At 42.9% G+C, this 23613-nt stretch overlaps 1 protein-coding gene across 1 annotated transcript in view; it reads left to right on the top strand.

The window, feature by feature from the left end:
• The window catches only part of il16 (interleukin 16), a 59591-nt gene that overhangs the window by 10923 nt on the left and 25055 nt on the right, over positions 1-23613 (top strand). Inside the window, exons 4-8 of the mRNA XM_078530472.1 lie at positions 7874-7947; positions 8044-8269; positions 10931-11048; positions 15960-16092; positions 21354-21441. Coding sequence (XP_078386598.1) covers positions 7874-7947; positions 8044-8269; positions 10931-11048; positions 15960-16092; positions 21354-21441 — 639 coding nt within the window. The remainder of the gene's footprint in view (positions 1-7873; positions 7948-8043; positions 8270-10930; positions 11049-15959; positions 16093-21353; positions 21442-23613) is intronic.

Raw genomic sequence — 23613 nt, 5'->3', positions numbered from 1 at the left:
ACCCTTTGAGCTGTGTAGAGCATTCTGTGGCCATAAGGCTGCTCTCTTGCTCTCCCCGCCCATCAAGCCTCCCCCAACCCATGCGCCCTCCTTGCCCGAGTCCTCTGGAACTTCCCTGACCCCTGAATAGCCACTCCATGTGGCTGTATCCCTATCTCTGTAGCACTGTCCCCTTCACTGTAGGATTCAAAGAATGAAAGTAGTGACTCCATAGCCAGATGAAGCCTTTACTGCAATGAGCTACCTCTAGTGGCCATTGTGGACCTGGGAGACTAGAAGCATTTCACTTTGGTCCCTCCCACTGCAGCGCCTCCAAGATCGGTAATGTTGCTTCTGCAAGACGCAGCCTCCAGTCTAAATTCACAGAATGGCTGCCAGTGCCCTCCACAGCTTAACTGCTGCTGCAATCTCACCTTGATTGAGTGGGTGAGACTCGAGCCACTGTACGTCATTTGAAAGATCAGAAAAATGATTGAAAATATTTGACCATTGGCTATTTAATTACCTTAATTATTTGCCGTCTGCCAGTGTGCCTGTCACAGATCCATCGCTGTCTTCATCTCGTAAAATTGGTCAGCACTGGGATAACCTCAGAAACCTGGCCTGACACAAGCCCCCGCCATTTTGCCCCTCTGTTCCTGTCACCACTGGGCTGGCAAAATTCTGCCCTTAATATGGAATTAAATTGTATTATGATCGTTTTTTTGACCCAGAGGATCTTTTACTCAGAGATTACTAATTAAATCTGCCTCATTACACAATACTAGATCTAAAATTGCTTTATCTCTAGTTGGTTTCACAATGTTTTATTCTAGGAACCTTTCGTGAAAGTATTTCACATACTCACCTTTTAGACTCCCTTTGCCAATTCAATTTGCCCAGTCTGCATGAAGATTAAAGTCACCCACAATTATGACATTGCTTTCATTACACGCTCCAATTATTTCTTGTTTAATGCTTTGTCCAGTGGAATAACCACCTATAAATTACTCCCACCAGTGTTTTATGACCCTTTTTATTCCTAATCTCTATCCTTTGTGATTCTACTTCCTGATCTTCTCAGCCAAGATCCTTTCTCACCACTGTCCTTATGTCATCTTTTACTCCTCCTTTTCCATTCTGTCTGTCATTTCAAAATGTTGTGTACTCTGGAATATTTATTCTTGGTCATCTTGTAACCATGTAATACTGATTAGGTCTAAACCATTTATCTCTATTTGTGCCTTACATTCGTCTATCTTATTATGAATGCTTCACACATTCAGATAAAGAGCCTTTAATTTGAAACCTCTCCCTCTCTCTACCTTTAAGACACTCCTTACAATCGCCCTCTAAGCGTTTTACTAAACTTTTGATCATCCCTCCTAATGTCTCCTTCCCTCACTATTAATTTTTGTCTGATTATGCTCCTGTGAAGCACCTTGACTTTCCCGCATTATAGGTGCTATATAAATTCTTGTTTTTTTTGTTGAAAACATTTTTGTACTCTGTGCACCTTCTACCAGATGGAATGAGTTACAACTAGTGTTCAATTAAAATGTCAGTCAGAACACAGTTACAAAGATGCTGGAGATCCAACTGTATGATTGCAAACAGCGTGTTGCTGAAATCTGCTAACTGTATTGCTGCCTAGGGAACACAGCTTGTGCTGGGAACTTCTCAATATTTTAATTTGAGGAAATTTCTCATTCATTGCTGGATGTCTGAGAGACTGCAAAACTACGCAGTGCTAAAATCTGCAAATTGTATTTTGCTGCAATCTACAAATTGTGTAATGCTCAAATCTGCAAATTGTATATTGCTGCGATCCTCGAATTGTGTAATGCTCAAATCTGCAAATTGTACATCCTGCGATCTGCAAATTGTGCATTGCTGCAAATCTGCAAACTCTGCGTTGTTGAAATCTGAAAACTATGTAATCCTGAAATCTGCCAACGTCCCAATACTGCTGTGTAGTGAGCATGTTTTGATTGGCTTATCTGAAAGTGTGGGGGGACTTCAAGCATCTGAAAGACTTTGCATTCATGTAGGCCTCTTAAAAGGCAACACTTCTGCTTTTGCAAATAAGCACAGCAGCCTGTGATAACAGTATGTGGGAGGTGCTCATTGGTGTTGTTTAGCAAGTTTATTACCAACTTCAATATGCAAATACAAAGACACTGGCTTAAAACAGAGAAACCAGTTATGTGAGATGTTTGAAATGTATCATGTGGAAGGTCGTACTCTGTAATGCAGGGAAACTGTAACTCCTCTGAGATTGAGGATGTCTTAAAACATATTCATATTATAAAGAAAGAACCTGCATTTATATAGCTCACTTTATAGCATTTATATATGTTCACGACCTCGAGACATCCCAAAATGCTTCAATAAAGTTACTTTTGAAGTGTTGTCACTGTTTAAATGAGGGGAAACACTGAATCAATTTGTGCACAGCAAGCTCACACAAGCAGCAGTGAAATAAATGATATGATTTATAATGAACATTTCAGTTGGATTCAGCCAACATGGTTTAAAACCCCCACTACAGTTTGAGATTGGGTGGTGGCGAGAGGGCTGCTGGTCAGGAGGAGGTATGGATTGAAGCCAAGACAGATGGATCTCACTGTGGAATGTTGCCTGGCACCTGCTGAGACAATGGAAGCTATTTGGACCTTTCCATGAACCAGCCAGTCCCATTGTAACAGGATGAACCCAATCATTTTTGACAACACCAGGGGATAGCTTCAAGGGGCTGAATCTAGGAGACGTAGGGGTGTGGTTGGTGGTGGGATGGGGGAGGGGTGTTGGGGTTGGGTAGGTGACTTAATTGCAAGCTATACTGGCCAACTCACAGACAGGGAGAGGCCAGAGATCAAACTGCTAACCTCCAACCATTAAAGCAACAAAGGAGGCAGCTAAACACATGGTCTAAAGTCAGCCTCCAAATGGCTGCCGGGAGGGACTGGGAGCATGAAGCCTCCCTGATGGAGAAGGTTTGATTAGATCCAGAGGGAACCAGTCTAATTGAATGGTGGCAATGAGAAGGAAAAGTTAATTTTGTCCACAAGCGGGGATAATAACTTATGTTTTAAATGCTAACGGATGAAGGTAAATGTCTGGAATCACTGCTCTGTTCAGTCAGGTGTATTCTGTTAGGTGAACCACCTCCTTGGGTTTTTCAGTGACGACACGTCAAACTGTTAGGCTGCAACACACAATAAGATGCACATTACATATTGCGCACAATGTTGTTTGTCACTATCCAATTTTCATTGGGCATCATTGTCACCTTCATTCAGACCATCCACTCGTTACAGAGCCTGCCCAAGTTCATTCCCATGGAAACCAAACCAAACGAAAGTCGAGCAGGTTCTAGGATGGATCAGGGCCGGATTTTAACATGCTGAGGCCCTAATCTATGTCAAGTTTAAGAGCATTATCCAAAAAGTGTATTATACCAACAGAAAGGACAATGGAAGTAGAAATATTAAAGATTTATATTTACATCCAGTATGTACATAGGCAGGGTGCAATGAAAAGCTAGTAATCTAACTAAACATATACCTTGCAATGAGCCTAGTTGTATTATGAAATACTTCCAGATTTCTTAATTAGCATGTATGAAAACTTTTAATCTACAGCAACACAAGCAATCGCACAGATCAGCACTTACTAAATGCAGCAATACAACCTGAGCAAAACTCAAAACATTTTTTTCATGATCTTTGGGCAGCAAAGTCACTGATGATGTCCTCAAATAATAAGCTACGAAGTTTATCATTATCTATGCACATGATGCTTGGTGCAGACAGCTTCTCTTGCAGCATTATTGTCCGTAGTTCATTCTTGATGTTTTTCAGCCACGAAAATGACCTTTTTCCTGAGCAGTTTGTTACCATTGGACTCAAAAAGAGCCCCAATATTGCTTCTACAAACAGGAAAGCCAACTGAATTTTACCCTGGATGATGACTCGATACAGGTCCTGGTGGCATAAAGTTCCTTTATCTGAATAATTTTCCTTGATATAAGCTTGGAAATGTTTTATTTCTCCAGTGAGGTTAACATCAACATTGTCAGAATAACTTCCATCAGAAGCTTTACATCTTCACATAGCTGTTTTTCCGAGACATTTAAATCCACCAAAAATGAAAAACTGTTTGCTACATTTTTGTGTTTGATTGTTCTTTTCTTCAAATTGGTTTCAAGTGCATCCATCATAGAGATAAAGGATTTCATTCGAAACTTATCTCTTGGAGAAAGCTTTTCATCAGCATTTGGTGCATCACCATCCTTGATCTCTTTTTCACATTCTTTTTCTTTTCTTCATACACCTGTCATCTACATCAGGCAGGTTTTCTTTTGCTTTGAGTCCAATTTCATCAAATCTTTCTTGGGTTACTCTCAAGAAGTGAGTGAGTGATGTGTAAAGCTTTGCATGTGTACTAAGGACTATCTGTGGATCCTGTAGGGCTTGGCTAGTCATGTGGAACTGATCTAACAAACGATTCCAAAGTCCTAACATGAACACAAACTCTAATTCCTCAATTATCTCCTGCAGAACTCCAGCTTCTCTCCTTGTGTCACCTTTTTCATGGTCATCAGTATGAAGATGAGTGAGAGCATCAATAATTGAACCATAACTCTCAGCTATGGCTGAAGTGGCTTTTGCATGTGCTTCCCACCTAGTGTCAGAGAGATGCTTTGGTTCGGTGCAATCAGCACCCAAAAATGATGTGAGTGCTGTCCAGCGTTTTGCCGAGGCAGAGAAGAATGTGAATGTTTGTTGCACAGCAGCAAAAAATATTACTGCATCCAGGCAGCAATCAGCACAGCCAACCAGATTCAGTGAATGTCCAGCACGTGCAATATATGTAGCAGACTTTTTTATCTGTAGAAGTTTTTGCTGAATGCCATTGTACCTTCCTGCCATGTTAGCTGCATTGTCACATGACTGTCCTCTGCACTTACTGAAGCCAACTTTGCAGTCGTTGCCTAGATAATATTGGCCATACTTTCCCAACTGTGATTTTCTAATTCAAAGAAAGTTCGAAAGCGATCAATGGGAAAACCATCATCGGGTGACACATATTTTACAATAACAGTGAGTTAATCAACATGTGAAAGATCTGGTGTGGAGTCAACAGACAAACAGAGTATCCTGATTTTCTCAAGTCATCCAAAATAGATCCTCTTACTTTTTCAGCCATAAACTGGATGAGTTTATCGCATTTGTTTAAGACAAGTATGAGAGCTTCCCAGATCCACTGCTTTAATAATGTTTTATATGGCTGGCAAGAAATTAATCAAACTAAGCAATGAGTTCTATCAAACCAAGAAAGTTCCTGTTATGTGGCGAGTCAAACTTTTCATTGCCTCCCAAAGCTAGTCTACGTTCTGCTAGTGTGCACACAACTACAATGACACGTTCAAGTACATGCCTCCAGGACTCGTGCTCCTTTTTATCTGATCCTTCAGGTGTGAATCCAAAGTTAACCCACATTGCCTGGTCAGATATGTAAGCAAAGCTTTTCTATGATCCTCAGAGTTCTCATGATTTTGAAACCCCAATAGGGTTTTGCCAGTCATTAAATCCATCACTAGCCAGTGCTGTTGATGATGTTGGGAAGAGTTTGCAGACAAAATAGTAAACACAACCAGTTGTTGGAGAGTACACTAGCCACTCTCGATTGTATTTTTCACCATTAACAGTCATTGAATGAATTAGACACTTTGAAGAATATCTAATTTGTTTTTTGAGTGACTGCTTCAATTTCTTAAATGGGTCGTTCCAATGTTGACTGAGGGACGTTTCTGTGCCCAGAATGAAATATTGTCCTCAGTCAAAACACCTCAGAGACCAAGATCATTGGACTTTGTGTATCTATTTCCTTCAGCTAGGATTTCAGCCTCTGCAACATTCTCAGGTGTAGTAATCACATTCACATCTGTATCATCTATCTTAGTAGAACAGGTGGATGCTTGTGGTTGCTGTGGGCCCAGCTGACACTTGAGTATGAGGGCCCCACTTTTTTTTTTACAGTGAAATAATTGTCAACTTTTGGTAATTATTTTATCCGCCTTTCAAGCTGCTGCTTCTTTTATTTCTCCTGATATCCACCTTCAAAAGTTCTTTTCATTTTTAATGGGCCTCTCTATAATAATGAGGCAGTTAAACCTGACAAATTCTTTGAACTCGATCCTTTGGCTTGAATTTTTCCTGTGTCGGGTGGGCTTAGTGGGAGCGGGTGGGGGCGATCGGGAAGCCAACTGCCTCCTGTGATCGGCTCCGCGCCACGATTTCATGCGGGCCAGTTAAGGCCTGAACTGCTTGGACGGGGAGCGGTAGCACTGCGCTACCTGTGCAGGCGGGGGGGGGGAAAGGATGAAGATCGAGCCTGGCCCACAGAGCCCTTCAATCTCCCTGAGGCACGGAGCTGCTTCTGGGAGATTGAAGCACTTTTTGAAAAAATTAATAACTACAATAAAAATTCAATGAATTTTTAATTTCAAAAGAAAGTTTTCATTTAATTTGTAATGGCTTCAGGAAACCTCATCCCGCTTGTGGATGAAGTTTTGTAGAAAATATAAAGGCCACTTGGCTTTTTTGCCTGCCCGCCAATCGTTAGGCTGGACGGGCAATGTAAACTTCAACTTAATCGCCTTATTAGTGGCTTTAATAAGCCTTTCAATTATTGGCGGGCACTCAGCTGACTCTGGTGCGTGCCCACTGAACGAAATATCGTGATAGTGCGCGGTGACGTCAGGACGCACGCCCAACATCATCGCATGTTTTTTATGTTCCGGCGTGTCGGACTCGTGCCTGCACACCAAAGGTAACATTCTGGCCTTTACGTTTACAAGTAAAGTAGAAGTAAACAATGCTAGACCTATATTTCAATCATATATTTACCTGGTGTCAAGGAGAGAAGGGAGATTCGTGCACAAAATTTTCTGAAGACAATTTATCACGGATTATGACTGCATCACGTGTGTTTTTCACACTTTGTTAGTTTCAAAAATTCTTTTAAAGGAAAACATTTAAAAATAAAAAAGAGCTTTTATATTTATTATTGTATTGAAAAAGCCGTATAAGGCACTTATTTCATGATTGAGGTGCCTAAATGGATCGTGAGACTGTCGGAGGTCAGGGGAAAGGGCAGCACCATGGATATGAATTATAGTTATTTCTGCCAATTATAAACTCAATATGACAAATAAGTGTGTAGCCATGTAAGTAATATGTCCGTTTTAGAGAGTCTTTTTCTCCCGTCTCCTTTATTTTTCAACCAATTATGTAAACCTTGAAATTTAGTCTTTTTCTCGTATTTAGAGGCCCCTCAGAATGTGAGGCTCCAAGCTGTCGCTTGCTTAGCCCACGTGTAAACCGGGCACTGGGTGCAATTCACACCATCAGTTCGCTGCCCACGTGACAAAGGAGAAAATGAACCCAATTGTTCCTTGGCGAAATAAACTCTTCACAATTTCAGTATCCTGGGGCCAGGGAAACAGTTGTGATTTCTTAGCTGTTTTGTGGACTGTGTTTAACCTGTTCTGTTCCTTTAAGACCATTGGACAGAAAGCGGTCAGAAAATGGAGACACTCAATGTCGATTGCAAACGAATTGTTGAGGCAGGTTTCTGTAGATTGGCGGATTCTTGGAAATGCACAGGCCTGAGCGATGGGGGAGATCAGGTCAAACCGTTCAGAAAGACCATCTGGTTTTCTTTCTCTTTGTATATAGCTTTGACACTTTGAGATGTACAGCCTGAGTTTGACACTCCTCCCCTCTGAAACAATTATTGGAAAGTTGAACCAATGTTAGGAACAAAGATGCTAGACTTTTGCATATATAGATAGACATATTCATACTGTCAACCTCTCACTATGTAGGAGATGAAATTCTTGAGGTGAATGGAGTGTCGATGAATGAATTAACCCATGATGAAGCTATACAAATATTTAAGGTTAGTCTGTCCATTTCAGTGTGAAATTTTAGCCTGTTAATTAACCGTCTATAAAAACAAACCTTCAATGCGCTTCTATTTTGTTTTCTAATGCAGCAAGTGAGGAAAGGTGTGCTCACACTAACAGTCCGGACTTGCCTAAGGGGATCCAGCCTCGCTCATGGTCAGTCAGCAGCATATCTGTGCCGCTCATGGTCAACCAGCTCTACCACTCACTTTAGTAGAGGAAGCTGTTCAAGTTCGGAGCTGGATAACATGCTCCTCCTACAAAAGACACCACATCCTAACGACAGGATCATCATGGAAGTCACCTTGTTCAAGGGTAAGCAAAAGAAATAAATCAGAAGCCAGCGAACCCTGGACTGAATTTGCCATTGACTGCCTGATTTAAGTTTTGACAGTGGATTAGCAACCCAAAAGTTGTGTCAAATGGTTAAATTCAATTCAAAAACTCTGGATAGCAGCTGAAAAATGGACCATGAAAACTGTCAGATTGTCATCAAAAGCCAACTGGTCCCCCAATGTCCTTCAGGGATTGAAGGAACCCTGCTGCCCTACCCTTCTGGTGTACCCCATGCCCCAGGGTTGGTAGTTACTGCTTTCTGAAACGGTCCAGCAAGCCGCTCCACTGTACACACAATCACTCGGGAATTTCAAGGCGAACGCTTGCCCTTCTCATGGCAATTAGGGCTGGACAATACATGTCCAGCGTTGCCAAGAACTGACAGCAAATTAAAACTCTGCGTGGTCTGTATATCTAGCGATATATATGTGTTTTTAAATGATTTGTGTCAATATTTAAGGGATATTCACACTATGAGGGAGGCATGGTGGCATTGACACTGGACAATCCTGTATTTAATTTATCTTCTTCTTTGCACATATTAATTAACATATTAATACAAACTAATATTTATATGATATTCTAGAGGGTAATTTTGTCAAGAACACAGCTTCATTCTCGGAGAGCATGAGCAGGAGGTAGAGCAACTCTAACGGTTATACCCATCCAATAGGGCTGTGCACCAGTAGCATTATTTTTATTCGTCCATGGGATGTGGGCATTGCTGCCTAGGCCAGCATTTATTCCTAATTATGGGTCAACCACATTGGTGTGGGTGTGGTAAGGGTGGCACATTTCCTTCCCTAAGGACATTAGCGAACCTAACATTAGTTTTTGCGATAATTGGCAATGGTTTCGTTGTCATCACTAGACTTTTAATTCCATATTTTTAATGAATTCAAATTCCACCATCTGCCATGGTGGGATTTGAACCCAGGTCGAGTGACAAAACCACCATGTCACCCCCTCCTTCATAGCATGGATATCCCTTAAATATAGGCACAAATCATTCAACAACACATATAAATCCCTAGATACATATACAAACCCAAAGATGTATACATAGACTCCAAGACCCTTAAATATACACACAAATGTGTTAAATATACTCATAGATCCCCAAGTACACTGAGCAGCTCTGCCATCTCATGAGGCTATGGACACCAGGATGTGCAACTTTACCTTTGTTCAGCAGAAGCGCTCTTCACCTCTGAGCTAATTTCCAGGCTGACACTTCAGGGAAAGACTGAGGGAGTGCTGCACTGTCAAAGGTGCCATTTTTCAGATGAGATGTTAAACTGAGGCCCCATCTGCCCTCTCAGGTGGGCATAAAAGGCACACAGCACAACTGAAAAAAGAACAGGGGACTTCACCCTATTGTTCTGGCCAATATTTAGTCCTCAGTCGACGTTACTGAACACAGATGATCACATTGCTGTTTGTAGGACCTTGCTATGTGCAAATTGACTGCCACATTTGTTACCTCACAATTGTGACTGCACTTGAAAAGTACTTCCTTGGCTATAAATCACTTTGGGATATCCTGAGGTCATGAAAGGTAATATATAAGTGCAAAGAAGCCTCTTCTTTCCCTTCCTTTTGCAGGAGCCATCCACCTCTGGACTGTAGCAAATGGTGAACAGGTATAAAATACTCAACTACAATTATAGGAATGATGAACCGATTTGAGATGGTGGGATAACACTCAACATCACAGAATTACAGAGTCATAACAGCACTGAGGAAGGCCATTTGGCCCATTGTGGCTACGCCTGTTCTCTGTAGGAGTAATTTACCTCACGCCGCTCCCCAGCCTTCTCCCCATAACCCTGAACATTCTTCCTTTTCAGATAACAATCCAATTCTCTCTTGATTTCATCGATTGACCCTGCCTGCACCACAATCTCAGGCAGTGCATTCCAGATCCACTACAAAGCTTCCCCCAGTACGAAAGAAACATCAGTTAACCGTGACTCTCTGTTTGCTGTCATTCAGCCAATTCTGTATCCATGTTGCTACTGTCCCTTTTATTCCACGGGCTATAACTTTGCTCACAAGTCTGTTGTGTGACACTGCATCAAATGCCTTTTGGAATTCCAGGTACACCACCTCAACAGCATCACCCTCATCCATCCCCTCTGTTATCTCATCAAAAATCTCCAGCAAGTTGAATGAACGTGACTTGTGCTTAACAAATCCATGTTGGCTTTCCTCAATTAACCCACATTTGCCCAAGTGACTATTAATTTTGTTAGTCATAAATCTTTGATATGGGCCATTTAAGTTTCTCGTAAGTTCTGAAGAAGAGTCACATTGGACCCAAAGGCTGGGATTTCCCGGCCCAGTCGCGGGTGGCACCCGCCGCGGGCGAGGCGGTGCCCCAGCCAGAAGCTGGGACCGGGAGATCGCGGTGGAGGGGGTGGGTGCGGAAAATCCGGCTGCAAATGTTTTTCTCTTTCCGCAGATACTGCCAGGCCTGCTGAGCTTCTCCAGTGCTTTCCTTCTTTATTTAAGTTTCTTGTGGGTTGAACTCTAACCCACTTCACTTTGTCGGGTGGAAACCAGGAAGCAGATTTTGTGGAAGTTGGTCAGAGGGGCATGTGTAGTCTCTAACGACACTTCTGTTTCTTTTTTCCCCAGAGGACAGTGTTGGTTTGGGAATTGGTTTATGCAGTGTGTGCACGCCACTCCAGCCTTCCGGCATTTATATCCACACTCTCTCTCCGGGATCGGTGGCACATCTAGATGGGAGACTCCGGTAAGAGTTGGAAGTATACTGGATAAATTTTCTGAGACTCTTATGACATAAAAGACTCACTCAGCAGGAGCAGGGGTTAGACAATTAGGTGTGGAACTCAGTGAGGCCAGTTGCAGTGCTGCCGCTCTCTGGTTGGATGTGCGATAGGGCCAGGAACATTCTGATCTCTTCACCCAATTCTACAACTGGCATCACCAACAACAAGAACGAAAGAAAGACTTGCATTTATGGAGCAAGTTTCACAAACTCAAGACACGTCAAAGTGTTTTACGGCCAATGAAGTGTTTTTGAAGTGTCATAGCTGTTTTAAGAAGTGCAGCAACCAATTTGCACACAGCATGCTCCCATAAATAGCAATATGATAATTACAAGATACATTTTTTGAATGCTTCGAGTTAGAGATAAATATTGACCAGGGCACCAGGAATAACTCCCCTGCTCTTCTTCAACATAGTGCCACGGGAACTTTTGTGTCTTCCTGAGGGGGCAGATGGGGTCTCAGTTTAACTTCTCTTCTGAAAGATGACACCTCTGGCAGTGCAGCACCCCCTCAGGACTGTGCTGGAGTGTCAGCCTAGACTTTGTGCTCAAGTCGTACGAATGGGGTTTAATCTCACAACCTTCTGACCCAGAGACAAGAGCGCTACCCACTGACACTTCAACTCCATGTAGGGAAGGTAGTCTCAACATGTTTACTCTACCTAATGTAAAATGTCTTCTGAAAGAAATATTTGGAACATAGATCCAACATGGTTCTAATGGATCTGCTTGATCCTGGAGTAATAAGGGTACAGTCCCTGAAATTAGTTTCAATCACATGACCACAGGGTTATCACTTTTGAGGCCCATCATTCTAGCTTGGATAGCAAAGGCCATCATGATACAATGGGAAGTTGATAGTGGCCATTGAGTTTCAACCTTTCCTTCTGTCCAATATGAAACACAGAGACAGGAAGTCTAGAAATGCCAAAGTCTTTAGGCGTTGGCCCACCCCTAAGCAATGATATGTGTGAATTCCACAATTGGCTGTGAGGTACTCACACCATAGTCATATTTGGTTAGATATTCACCAGAGACTGATACTGTCTGTAGTCCAAATGCCAAGTCACATGATTTGCAGCTGCCATCTTAACAGCTAGTTTGTGTCTAACTTTTAAAAATATTGACTGAATTTTCATAATATGACATGCCTTTACTGGGTTTGACATAATGAAATGAAGCACTGTTGGGTAGAAGCAGCTGGACTCTGTTCCCTTTAGCTGTGTAGGGAGATTGTGGGGTCATTGAGGGGTTGGCGAGGTGGGTCTATGTTGGGGGGTGGGGTCTGTGTGGGAGGAGACATGACTGTGCTGGGGGAGGCATGACTGTGTTGGGGGTGGTGGGTCTGTGTTGGGGGAGGTGGGTCTGTGTTGGGGGAGGCGGGTCTGTGTTGGGGGAGGTGGGTGTGTGTTGGGGGAGGCGGGTTTGTGTTGGTGAGGCGGGTTTGTGTGAGGGGAGGTGGGTCTGTGTTGGGGGTGGTGGGTCTGTGTTGGGGGAGGTGGGTCTGTGTTGGGGGAGGTGGGCTTGTGTTGGGGGGGGCAGGTCTGTGTTGGGGGAGGCGGGTTTGTGTGAGGGGAGGTGGGTCTGTGTTGGGTGAGGTGGGTCTGTGTTGGGGGAGGTGGGTCTGTGTTGGGGGAGGTGGGTCTGTGTTGGGGGAGGCCAGTCTGTGTGTGGAGGAAGTGGCGATTTTTTATAGGGCAGGTATTTCATATCTAAGGAGGTCAGTTACCTGACCATGAGCATCATTGCAGAGGCTGTGGAGAGGATTGATGATGAGCAGAAGGAAGGTTTAGCAGTACGTTACTGTTTTAAGTGCCACTGGGAGCACATTAGCCTTGCACAGTTGGGCTTCTGCTTGCTTGGGCAGCTGAAGATGTGGGTAGACGGACTGGGAGATCCGGGCAAAATACATCAATTGTTTTAATGCTCGTACATCAAGTGTGAGAACTGCAATGATTCAGTTCTCACCTGCTATCCTGTTGTGTTGGACTGTCTTGGGAGGCTGGAACAGACAGTGATGAGATGCTCATGATTTTTGAATAGTGCTGGATCTATCAGGCGGGAGGAGGGAGAAGCTTTGTGGTCTGTAGTTTATTTTTCCAACAGGATTTTTGCTTTTTTCGTTAGTTCCTTCACTCCTGAGGGGGATGATATGTTGCAGTGACTGATAAATCCCATCAGTGTAAATGCTCCCTTCAGGAAATTGCACAACCCACTTTATGATCCGTTTGCTGATTAATTTGAACGGTAGGCTGATTGCTCAATTCACTCTGCAACACCATCCACATCCGTCTCAAAACACTTCACAACCAAAACAATATTTCTGAAGTGAAGCCATTGTTGTTAGTACAGGTAAACAGAGCAGCCAAATTGTACACAGCAAGTCCCACAAATTACAAATAATAATGGCCGGTTCATCTCCTTTCGACAGTGTTGGTTGAACGAGAAATGTTGGCCAGGGCAAGGGGAGAGCTCCCTGTTCCTCTTCAGCTAGATCTTTCACATCCATCTCAACAGGCAGATAAAGCCAGAGTTTTCTCATCTGCAAGACATCCCTGGCAGTGCAGCAATACCTCAACACTGCGGTGTCGGCCTAGATTAAACACTAAAGCCTTGCAATGGAGTGAGGCCTGACTGATAACATCAGACATAGGGGTTAGACCGAGCCAGCTAGTTTGCTTGCAGGACCGCAGTGGTTTTTCTTCCCCACTGATTGGCATTAATGGGAGTAAAGGCCTCAGAGTGAGATCAGTAGCCCTACCCCACCCCATTAAAATTGGTTGGCTCCATTTTGAAAGGGGCTTACCACCAGCTGTCCAAAGCACCCGCCTGCTTCAGACGAAAGGCTGTTTCTAGTATGGATATTGGGGTCCGATGAAGCAATTAGGTGGGAAGTGGTTAGAGACTGCACTGGGCTTTCTCCAACTAGTTCCACTGGTGATTCCACTGAAGAAGCTCAGCCAAAGACAAGTGTTGAATTATTTTGTGTAGAGCAGTCTGTTTCTCTCAGGGCCCACAAGAATAATTTGAGCTGCTGATGCCGGGTCTCCTTCCCTTTGCGAACTCCATCGCCCAACACATAACTTCATTTCCAGGCCTCTCTCTTGGTCTGATCTCGGTCTGGTGAACTGAATCCTGAAAGCTGCCCTGCCAGATTTAAATGAGGATTAAATAGCCTCTTCACCACCAGAGCGGGTGGCTGAACAGTGTGTTCCACTAATTCAACTCGGATAGGGGCCAGGGCTGTATGATAGCGGGTGAGGCTGCCCACTACTTCATGACATCACTATGAGTCCATAATACATTATTTGAATATATTATTGAGGTGCTTTAGGGACATTTTTCTGAGTTTGCATGACAGAGATGCTATCCGGAACATTCTGTCCACTACAAGGGATGTGAGATTGGGACATGGCTTAGTCCGTGAATTCCTGATAAACATACATAATAACATACAACATACATAATAACATACATATATAATATATAATAATATTACCACATGGGAACACCATCATCTGCAAGTTCCCCTCCAAGTCTCTCACCATCCTGACTTGGAAATATATCGCCGTTCCTTCACTGTCACTGGGTCAAAATCCTGGAACTCCCTCCGTAACAGCACTGTGGGTGTACCTACACCACATGGACTGCAGTGGTTCAAGAAGGCAGCTCACCACCACCTTCTCAAGGGCGATTAGGGATGGGCAATAAATGCTGGCCTAGCCAGCGATGCCCACATCCCTTGAACAACAACAACTTATATTTATATAGTGTATTTAATGTAATGAAGCATCCCAGGACATTTCTCAGGAGCATTACAAAATAAAATATGACACCGAACCATATTTGGAAATATTAGGTCAGATGACCAAAAGCTTAGTCAAGGAGGTAGATTTTAAGCAATGTCCTAAAGGAGGAAAGCGAGGTAGAGAGGTGGAGAGGTGAAGGGAGGGTATTCCAGATCTTGGGGGCCTAGGCAACTGAAGGTGCAGCCGCCAATGGTGGAGCAATTAAAACTGGGGCTGCACAAGAGGCCGGTATTTTAGGAGCGCAGAGATCTCAGAGGGTGATGGGGCTGCAGGAGATTACAGAAATAGGGAGGGGGCGAGGCCATGGGTGGATTTGAAAACAAGGATGACAATTTTGAATACAAGACTTTGTTTGACCGGGAGCCAATGTAGGTCAGTGAGCATGGAGGTGATAGAGGAACAAACGAGAATGAAGAAAAACAAATATATGTCAGTCAGCAAGGCCAACCTGTTGAGAATAACAATGGAGCAGGTCAATGTATTGCGCTAAGATAAAAGCAAAATACTGCGGAAGCTGGAAATCCGAAATAAAAACAGAAAATGCTGGAAAAACTCAGCAGGTCAGGCAGCATCCATGGAGAGAGAAACAGAGTTAACATTTTGAGCCCGTATGACTCTTGAAACGTTAACTCTTTTTCTCTCTCCACGGATGCTGCCAGACCTGCTGAGTTTTTCCAGCGTTTTCTGTTTTTATTTCAATGCATTGCCCTCCCTGCACCTTCCTAGGTGTCAGCTGTGGCTCAGTTCATAGCACCCTTGCCTTTGAATCAGAGGGTTGTGGGTTCATGTCCCACTCCCGGAAACCAAGAACTGTGATTGTACTCGAAAGAGTTGCAATCTGTGACTGCTGATAACTTGAAAGAGTTTCCTCTGTACTCAGCAGTCCTATTGGATGGGGTTTGTGTGGGGGGCGGCGGGTCTGTGTTGGGGGAGATGGGTCTGTGTTGGGGGAGGCTGTACGTTTCATGATTCTGCCTTAGATTTATGCAGGACTGGATATAAATATATCATCCTTCAGTTAGACATGTGAAACCTTACATTTTTATTTTATCTTTTATTGTAGGTGTGGTGATCACATTTTAAAAATTAATACGACAAATGTCCACAATCTGACTCTGAATGAAGTTTACACCCTTCTACAGCAATGCAAGTCTGGACCTAATGATCTGATGATCAGCCGCCATCCTGATCCCCTGGTAAGAGAACAAGGAAGGTGGATTTAATTCAGATGTTGCTGATGAAAACAAAGGGAGATACTTGAACTTAACCTATTGGTTGGGAACCTGGTGGGACTGGAAGCAATGTTCCTTTTTCAATGTTCCATTGAATTTAACAGAGTAATCCGAGTTTCTGATTAAAGAGAGATGAAGGGAGGAGGATGTTCAAATGGTCAGACTCAGAGAATGAGTATTTGGAAGGGAATGTAAAGGTTTGGTGGTTAGGGTTGGTTACAGAAGGGCTTCTCGACTAGGGCGTGGATTTTAAACATTGTTACAAAAGACCAATTTAATACATTCATACTTATCGGGGGTAGGTGGGAGTATGGAGTTGAAGCCACAATCAGATCAGCCATGATCTTATTGAATGGTGGAGCAGGCTTGAGAGGCCGATTGGCCTACCCCAGCTCCTGATTTGTCTGTTTGTATGTACGTTCAGTGGGAGTTTAACTGCAGAGAGTACATTCAGTTTGGTCCCTCTCCGAATGTGGGGGCCAGGCTAGGGTGGAGCTTGAATCAGAGAATCGGGGCTATAACACTGAGTCTTACTGACATCCATCATTGCTCCACACTTCATCACATTTTATCTTATATATTCTTTCAAAACATTGCATTCTGAGGTGGAACTGAGAGGATACTACACATATTCACTCACAGGCTCTGCATAAAACCATCATTAAGCCCTCGCTTTTTTTATTCATTAATGGGATGTAGGCATTGCCGACAAGGCCGACATTTTTAGCCCATCCCTAGATGGCTTTGAGGAGGCGGTGGTGAGCCATGTGCTGAAGGTGCTGCTACCAAGCTGTTAGGAAGAGAGTTCCAGGATTTTACCTAGTGATGATGAAGGAAAGATGATACATGTCCAAATTAAGATGGAGTGTGGCTTGGAGAGGAACTTGCAGGTGGTGGTGTTCCCATACATCTGCTGCCCTTGTCCTTCTCGGTGGTAGAGGTTGTGGGTTTGTGAGGTGCTGCCAAAGGAGCCTTGGTGAGTTGCTGCAGTGGATCCTGCAGATGGTACACACACTGCTGCCACTGTACCTCAGTGGTGGAGGGAGTGGGTATTTAACTTGATGGCTGGGATGTCGATAAAAAGAATTGCTTTGACATTGTTGTTGTTTAGCTTTTTGCAACAATAACTTGCATTTAAGTAACAGATCAACATAGGAAAACATCCCAAGATGCTTAAATTATTCATTCATTCTATTAGAATCAAAGAATGTTGAGGTAGTTTGCCTCAACATGACGGAATTTATAGCATAGAAACAGGCTATTCAGTCTAACTGGTCTATGCTGGTGTTTATGCTACATATGAGCCACCTCCCACCCTACCTCATCTAATCCTAATAAGACATTCTATTCTTTTCCACCCCAAGCACTTCTCTAGCTTTCCCTCAAATGCAACTATATTTTTCACCTCAACTACTCCATGTAGGACTGATTCCCACATTCTCACTATTCTGAGTAAAGAGATTTTTCCTGAATTCCTGTTGGATTTATTAGCGACTAGTGGGGGGAGGCGATGGCGTAGTGGTATTGTTGCTGGACTAGTAATCCAGAAACCCGGGGTAATGCTCTGGGGACCTGGGTTTGAATTCTGCCTCAGCAGATGGTGGAATTTGAATTCAATAAAAATCTGGAATTAAAAGTCTAATGATGACCATGAAACCCATTGTCAATTGTTGTAAAAACCCATCTGGTTCACTAGTGTCCTTCCTAGGGAAGGAAATCTGCTGTCCTTACCTGGCCTAAATGTGACTCCAAACCTGCAGCAATGTGGTTGACTCTTAAATGCCCCCTGAACAAGGGCAATTAGGGATGGGCAATAAATGCTGGCCTAGCCGGCGATGCCTACATCTTATGAACGAGTGAAAAAAATGGCCACTAGCTTTTGAATCCTCACAAGTGGAAGCACCTTTTCTATGTCTACCCAATCAAATCTCTTCAGCATTTTAAAGGCCTCTACTAAGTCACCCTTCAGGCTTCTTGGGGTGAATTTTACATTCGGAAGTTGGGTGAGCTGCGTAACCCCCTGTCCATCCTCCCACACTTATGTAAAATCATGCCACCTACACAACATGATCACACTGGTCTCTGATATTAAGAAAGTGGGGTGGGAATTGAGACCATCAACCCACCCGGGTTTTTGAACAGCTAATTAACAAGCTACTAAGCTTGTTAACAACCCAATCATTCGCGATTTTATGTTACCTGCTGGATTTTTCAGATGCCGGATCTAAAAATGTTTGGTAGTCTTATAAGCCAGGTTAAAACCAGGTAACACAGGTTCAAATCCCATCATAGCAGCTGGCGGAATTTAAATTCAGTTAATAAATCTGGAATTAAAAGCTAGATTCAGTGATGAAACTATGGTCGATTGTCATAAAAACCCATCTGGTTCACTAATGTCCTTCAGCAAAGGAAAGTGTTGCCCTTTCCTACTCTGGCCTACATGTGACCCCTTCCCTGCCTGGACTCACAGCAATGTGGTTGAAATCTTAGCTGCCCTCTGAAATGACCTAGCAAACCACTCAGTTCAAGGGCAATTAGGGATGGGCAACAAATGCTGGCCTTACCAGCAACGCCCACATCCTGTGAAAGAATAAAAAAAAAAGCTTGGGAGGGAGTGAGGGGAAGGGTTTGTGGTCGGGAAGCAAGCTTCCTAAGCAGCTATAATTTGTTGCCTTCCAGCTGGCGGCTGCTAATTGGCTGCAACTCACTTTATTCAGCGTGTATAAAGGGCGAGGGAGGGAAGCGGTGGACTGCACACTAGGCCTCCCGCACCCCGTCAGACAAAAGAAAATGCAGCCCCTTGTTTCAAGAGTAAAGAACGTCAGCCATGTCTAATAAGTTATAACATCGCCGTTCCAGTATCATATTTGTAAATCTTCGTTTTTTTGCACCTTCTCTAGTGCCTCTATATCCCTTTTGTAATTATGGACTCGCTCTGCCTGTTTACTGTGCAAAGCAGAGGAAGTGAAATTACCCCTCACGTCTGATCTGGTTTTCTCTCCTCATGGGCAGCCCAATCAAAGTCCCACATTCCTGCTCACCCACTGCACCCCTTTTAACAAGCAACTGTCTCATTCCTTTCTTAAAAGGATTTACCGACCCTGCTTCAACAGTAGTTTGTGGCAGAGAATTCCACATTCTAACCATCTGCGTTATTCTCACTTCCCCCACCGCCACCATCCCTGGCAGAATCTGCTGGCACATTCAACCGCTGGTAGGCCTTGTCTGTCGCACTTGCGCCACCTTGTTTTAAGCTGGCATATAAGACCACCAAGCTTTTTTTAGATCCGGCGTCCGAAAAATCCAATGGGTAACATAAAATTGCGAATGATTGGGTTGTTAAAGAGCTTAGTAGTTTGTTAATTAGCTTTTTAAAATTGCCGGTTTCATTCAATTATTTCCTGATTACCTTTAGATTTGTTAACTTGTGCTGATGTTATTTCTAATTGGTGGAAAACAGTTCACTACGATTCATCATAATGCTTCAGACCCTGAACATGATTAAGACTGAATATCCTACAGCTACTGGCCCACTAGGATAGAAACGCTTCTCGGTCAGTCATGAATTGACTGTCCGTTTGCCACTTGGTTAATTCGCTATCACCGCTTTGGGCTAATGTAGCTGTAATTTATGTGGCAACGGATAAATAATTTACAGGCTAGATTATAATTAGTGATTAGCTATGTCCCCTGGAACTGCAGTGTTTTGGTCACCTCGTTACCTTCTTATCTCTATAATGTAGATCTAACCTGTTGTCTTTTTTTTTTGAAGGATTTAATAGATGCAGCATAAACTGCTTGTTTTGAGAGTTTATTCTACAGTCCCTGTGCCTGTAAGAATCCTTCCAATCTCTTGCCTCAGTTGAGTCTTGTTAATTTCACAGGGTCATAAAGCACAGGACGGGGGCCATTTAGCCCATTGTGGCTGTGGAGGCTCTTTGAAAATGCTAGAAAATGAGAAATATGACGGCTGGGATGTGAACCCAGGTTAAGTGCTTGGAAAGCAACTACGCTGACCACTACACCGGCAGTCTATTTGGAATGGGAATACAGAGGAGTTGCTGAATAGCCACACAGGATGTAGGATCCTAACTTCAAATGAGATTTCCCAAGGGCCAAATGCTTGAGCAGAGAGAGCAGTACAGCCCCTGGGTAGGAGCCCTTGTGGCATTCTCAATATGTCAAACGCGATACTAAATCAAGTGGCTCCTAATTCTGTGAATGAAAATCCAAGATTACAGCTGGACTGAACTAAAAATTCCATTAAATAATAGTATTCAAGCACTACTGCTAAGCCATCACTGTCAGCGGGTTAGTTTGATGCCCGGACCTATAGTGCCACTAGAGAGCACTTAAACAGGATATTTTATATGCAGACAGTGAAGACCATTACTTTGCAGAGGTACAGCTTAGCTCCTGCCTAGAATTGTGAATTGCCCTCTTTTCTTTGTTAATGTTTCCATGATTGTTATGGCGTAAATTTTACAAGTTAATCCCGCTGGCTCAGAGCTCCATATATGCCAGGACTCAGGAATTCAGATCCCACAACCACTGCCCATTACAGATGAAAAATGATGTAGGCCTCAATCAGACACTGACCTCCCTACCTGAACCCTGCCCTGTGACGCTTTGCGCCAGTAATTCTTAATTTGTACGATTCGTTTAACTTGTTTCTTAAAAAACTGGGACTGGACCTTTAGAAGGAAAACAAAATTCAGCAGTTGAGCTATGAGTGGGGTAAATTTTCACCTTTATCTTTGTGTGTTAAGCATCGGTTGAGCCTGGAATAGAACATCCAATGGGAAGAACCGCAGACGGCCAACCTAACTCACCTCATTGGTAAAGGGTGAGCCATCCTCTCTGCAAGTTGATCTTCACTGCCCTCTCGCCAGGCCATGATTAACATGCAGGTGGTAAAGATAAAAATGGGCCACAGGGCACATGCAGAAGTGGGTTCGGTAAACTGTCTATTTTTTTTTGATGTTGCTTAAATCACGATGCTCACCTGCTCTTCAATCTTCACTTCTTGGCATTAATTGTCACATCTTAATTGATACAAATTTTCCCTTCAGGAATATGGATATGGCATTTAGCAGTCCTTACCGATTGATATCATAGATATTTCTGGTTCTTACATTGGTCTAGTCGCTGGATTTGATTGCACATTCGCTGATGTTCAGTATTTGGATTTGAACTATAATAAATGATTGATTTTGTGTACACAGATCTCTGAACAGCAATTCAATGAAGCAATCTTACTAACAGTTGAAAATGCTAGATTTAATAAGGACAGCTTTCCATGGAATGCACAAGGTAAGGGCATCTTAGATTGTCTCAGAGAATTAAAATCTCTTCAAATTACTGCAGGGCCTCACAGTAAACAATAGAGTCTTGTAGCCCAGAAACCATTCAGCCTAACCCTCCTATACTAAAGGACCTATCCAATTAATCCATGCCCTTTCCTCCTTGCCTTCAAAAATGTTCATTTTCAAATATATATATATCCATTTTTTTCTGTAGAGGCTGTTGTTTCTGGTGAGGAGTTCCACCTCCTAACAACCAACAATAAAAATTACAATAATTTGCATTCTTATACCAGCTTTAACATTGATAAATATAGCAAGGAACTTCACAGAGAAAATAGAAAGGACATGGAGTCAAAGATGGAGACATAAGAAACTATGACCAGAAGCTTGGTCAATGAGGATAATTTGTAATGAGGATTTGAACAGAGGTGAGAACTATGGAGGTGGAGAGATGTAGGGAGGAAATTTATGAACATGAGGCCTAGACAGTCGAAGGCATGACTTTCAGTGATGGAGCAAAGGGTGGGATGGTGGGGGTTTGGGGAGGGTGGGGGAGGAAAGAGGCACAAAGGGACCAGCATGAGAGAAAGGAAGAGATGAGGGAGGGGATTGATTTTAGTACTGGAGGTAGGGGGCAGCCAGGCCTTGGAGTGATTTAAAGACAAGAAAGAGAATTTTAATTTGAGGTTCTGTAGGGAGGGGAGCTAATGTAGAACAGAAAGGTTAAGACAATGATTTTTAATATATCTCATCCAAGTTACAGACTAACCAGTCTGTAGACATAGGTTTTGTCGATTTACTTTAACAAGATCCTTCATGGCTTTGAATGTCTCAATCTACAGAGGAACTTTAGGGAGTTCAGTCAGGGTCATCACCATCATCAGAACTCTTCAGAAATATCATTCAGAGAAATAAAAACATCTTTATGTCATCTTGTTGGTTACCCCAACATGACCTGAGATGCAGCAGCCTTTTGAGATCATCAGAGTGAGATAGGCATAATGCTATTGATCATATATATTACTCAAAGGAAGAACTTTCATTTATTTACCATAATATCCTCAGGACATCCCAAAATGCATTACAACCAATGACAATGTTCACACAGTAAGATCCCACAAACAGCAGAAGAATGGATGCCCAAGTAGCCTTTTGTTTTATTGATGTGGTTGAGGAACAAATGTTAGTCCAGTCAATAGAAGAACTGCCAGCTCTCCCTCTGATAATGCCATGGGGTCTTCCACTCTTTAGGTAAACAAAAAAATGTTGTTTAAGATTAACTGTGATTTGCTGAAAATTATATAATAAACGGTGAGAGATATAATAGATAATCAGAGGTCCCTGTATTTGTCCCAGGGGTTTCCCTCATCTTTCTCCTCACAGACTTTATGAAAAAATGTTTTACTTTGTACTGTTTTTTCAGTCTATTGAAGATCACACTTGTTTAATCCATGTTTGCTAGTCTTGAGGGTGCACTTATCCTGCAAGCTTCAGTTAAATTGTTTCAGTTCTTCCCTCATTCCCTTGAAGTTGGCCATTTTAAATTCATGCACCTGAATATTGGTCTCTGTCAGATCACATTGCTTCAAGTGGAATCATATTATGGATTCTCCTGTCTCCCTGAACTATTCCGAATCCCTCTATATTACCCAGGACACTTGCTATTGCTAAAATGATATGTTAGGTACCTAATGCTGCAACCCTAATACATTTGGTCAGATTCTGTCTGCATTACATTCACTAGTTCGGATTCTATGAGCACTCCCTGGTTATGAAGTTGGTCTTTAGTGTGAACTTTCTGATCTCATTCCTTCCTCTTCGTACAGTAATCTGTCCTCCATGTTAATTTAGTGATCTGTTGTAAACCCTATAGTTATCCTGACTCATTTCACACTACACATTTCCAACAGGAGTGTCTCACTGGAAAACCAAATGTTCTACTTCCTTTACCTCCTTATATATAGCAGCTCTATCAACTTTCCTGTATCTCTGCCCTCCTGGAACACTGGAAGCCCTTGAGTGCTGTACTCCACTCCATCATTTATATGTTAACCATGTTCCTGAGAAACAAGAAGTCTGCCACATCATCTGAAATAATAGATCAGCCAGGGTGAATATTGTAACATGTTCAATGCTCAGCATCCCCACGTTTCTGCTGTTAACATCTGTATGTCACCTA

This window comes from Cetorhinus maximus, chromosome 26 (assembly GCF_964194155.1).
Source record: "Cetorhinus maximus chromosome 26, sCetMax3.hap1.1, whole genome shotgun sequence".
Classification (NCBI taxonomy): Eukaryota; Metazoa; Chordata; class Chondrichthyes; order Lamniformes; family Cetorhinidae; genus Cetorhinus; species Cetorhinus maximus.
This window is presented reverse-complemented; position numbering and strand designations above follow the sequence as displayed.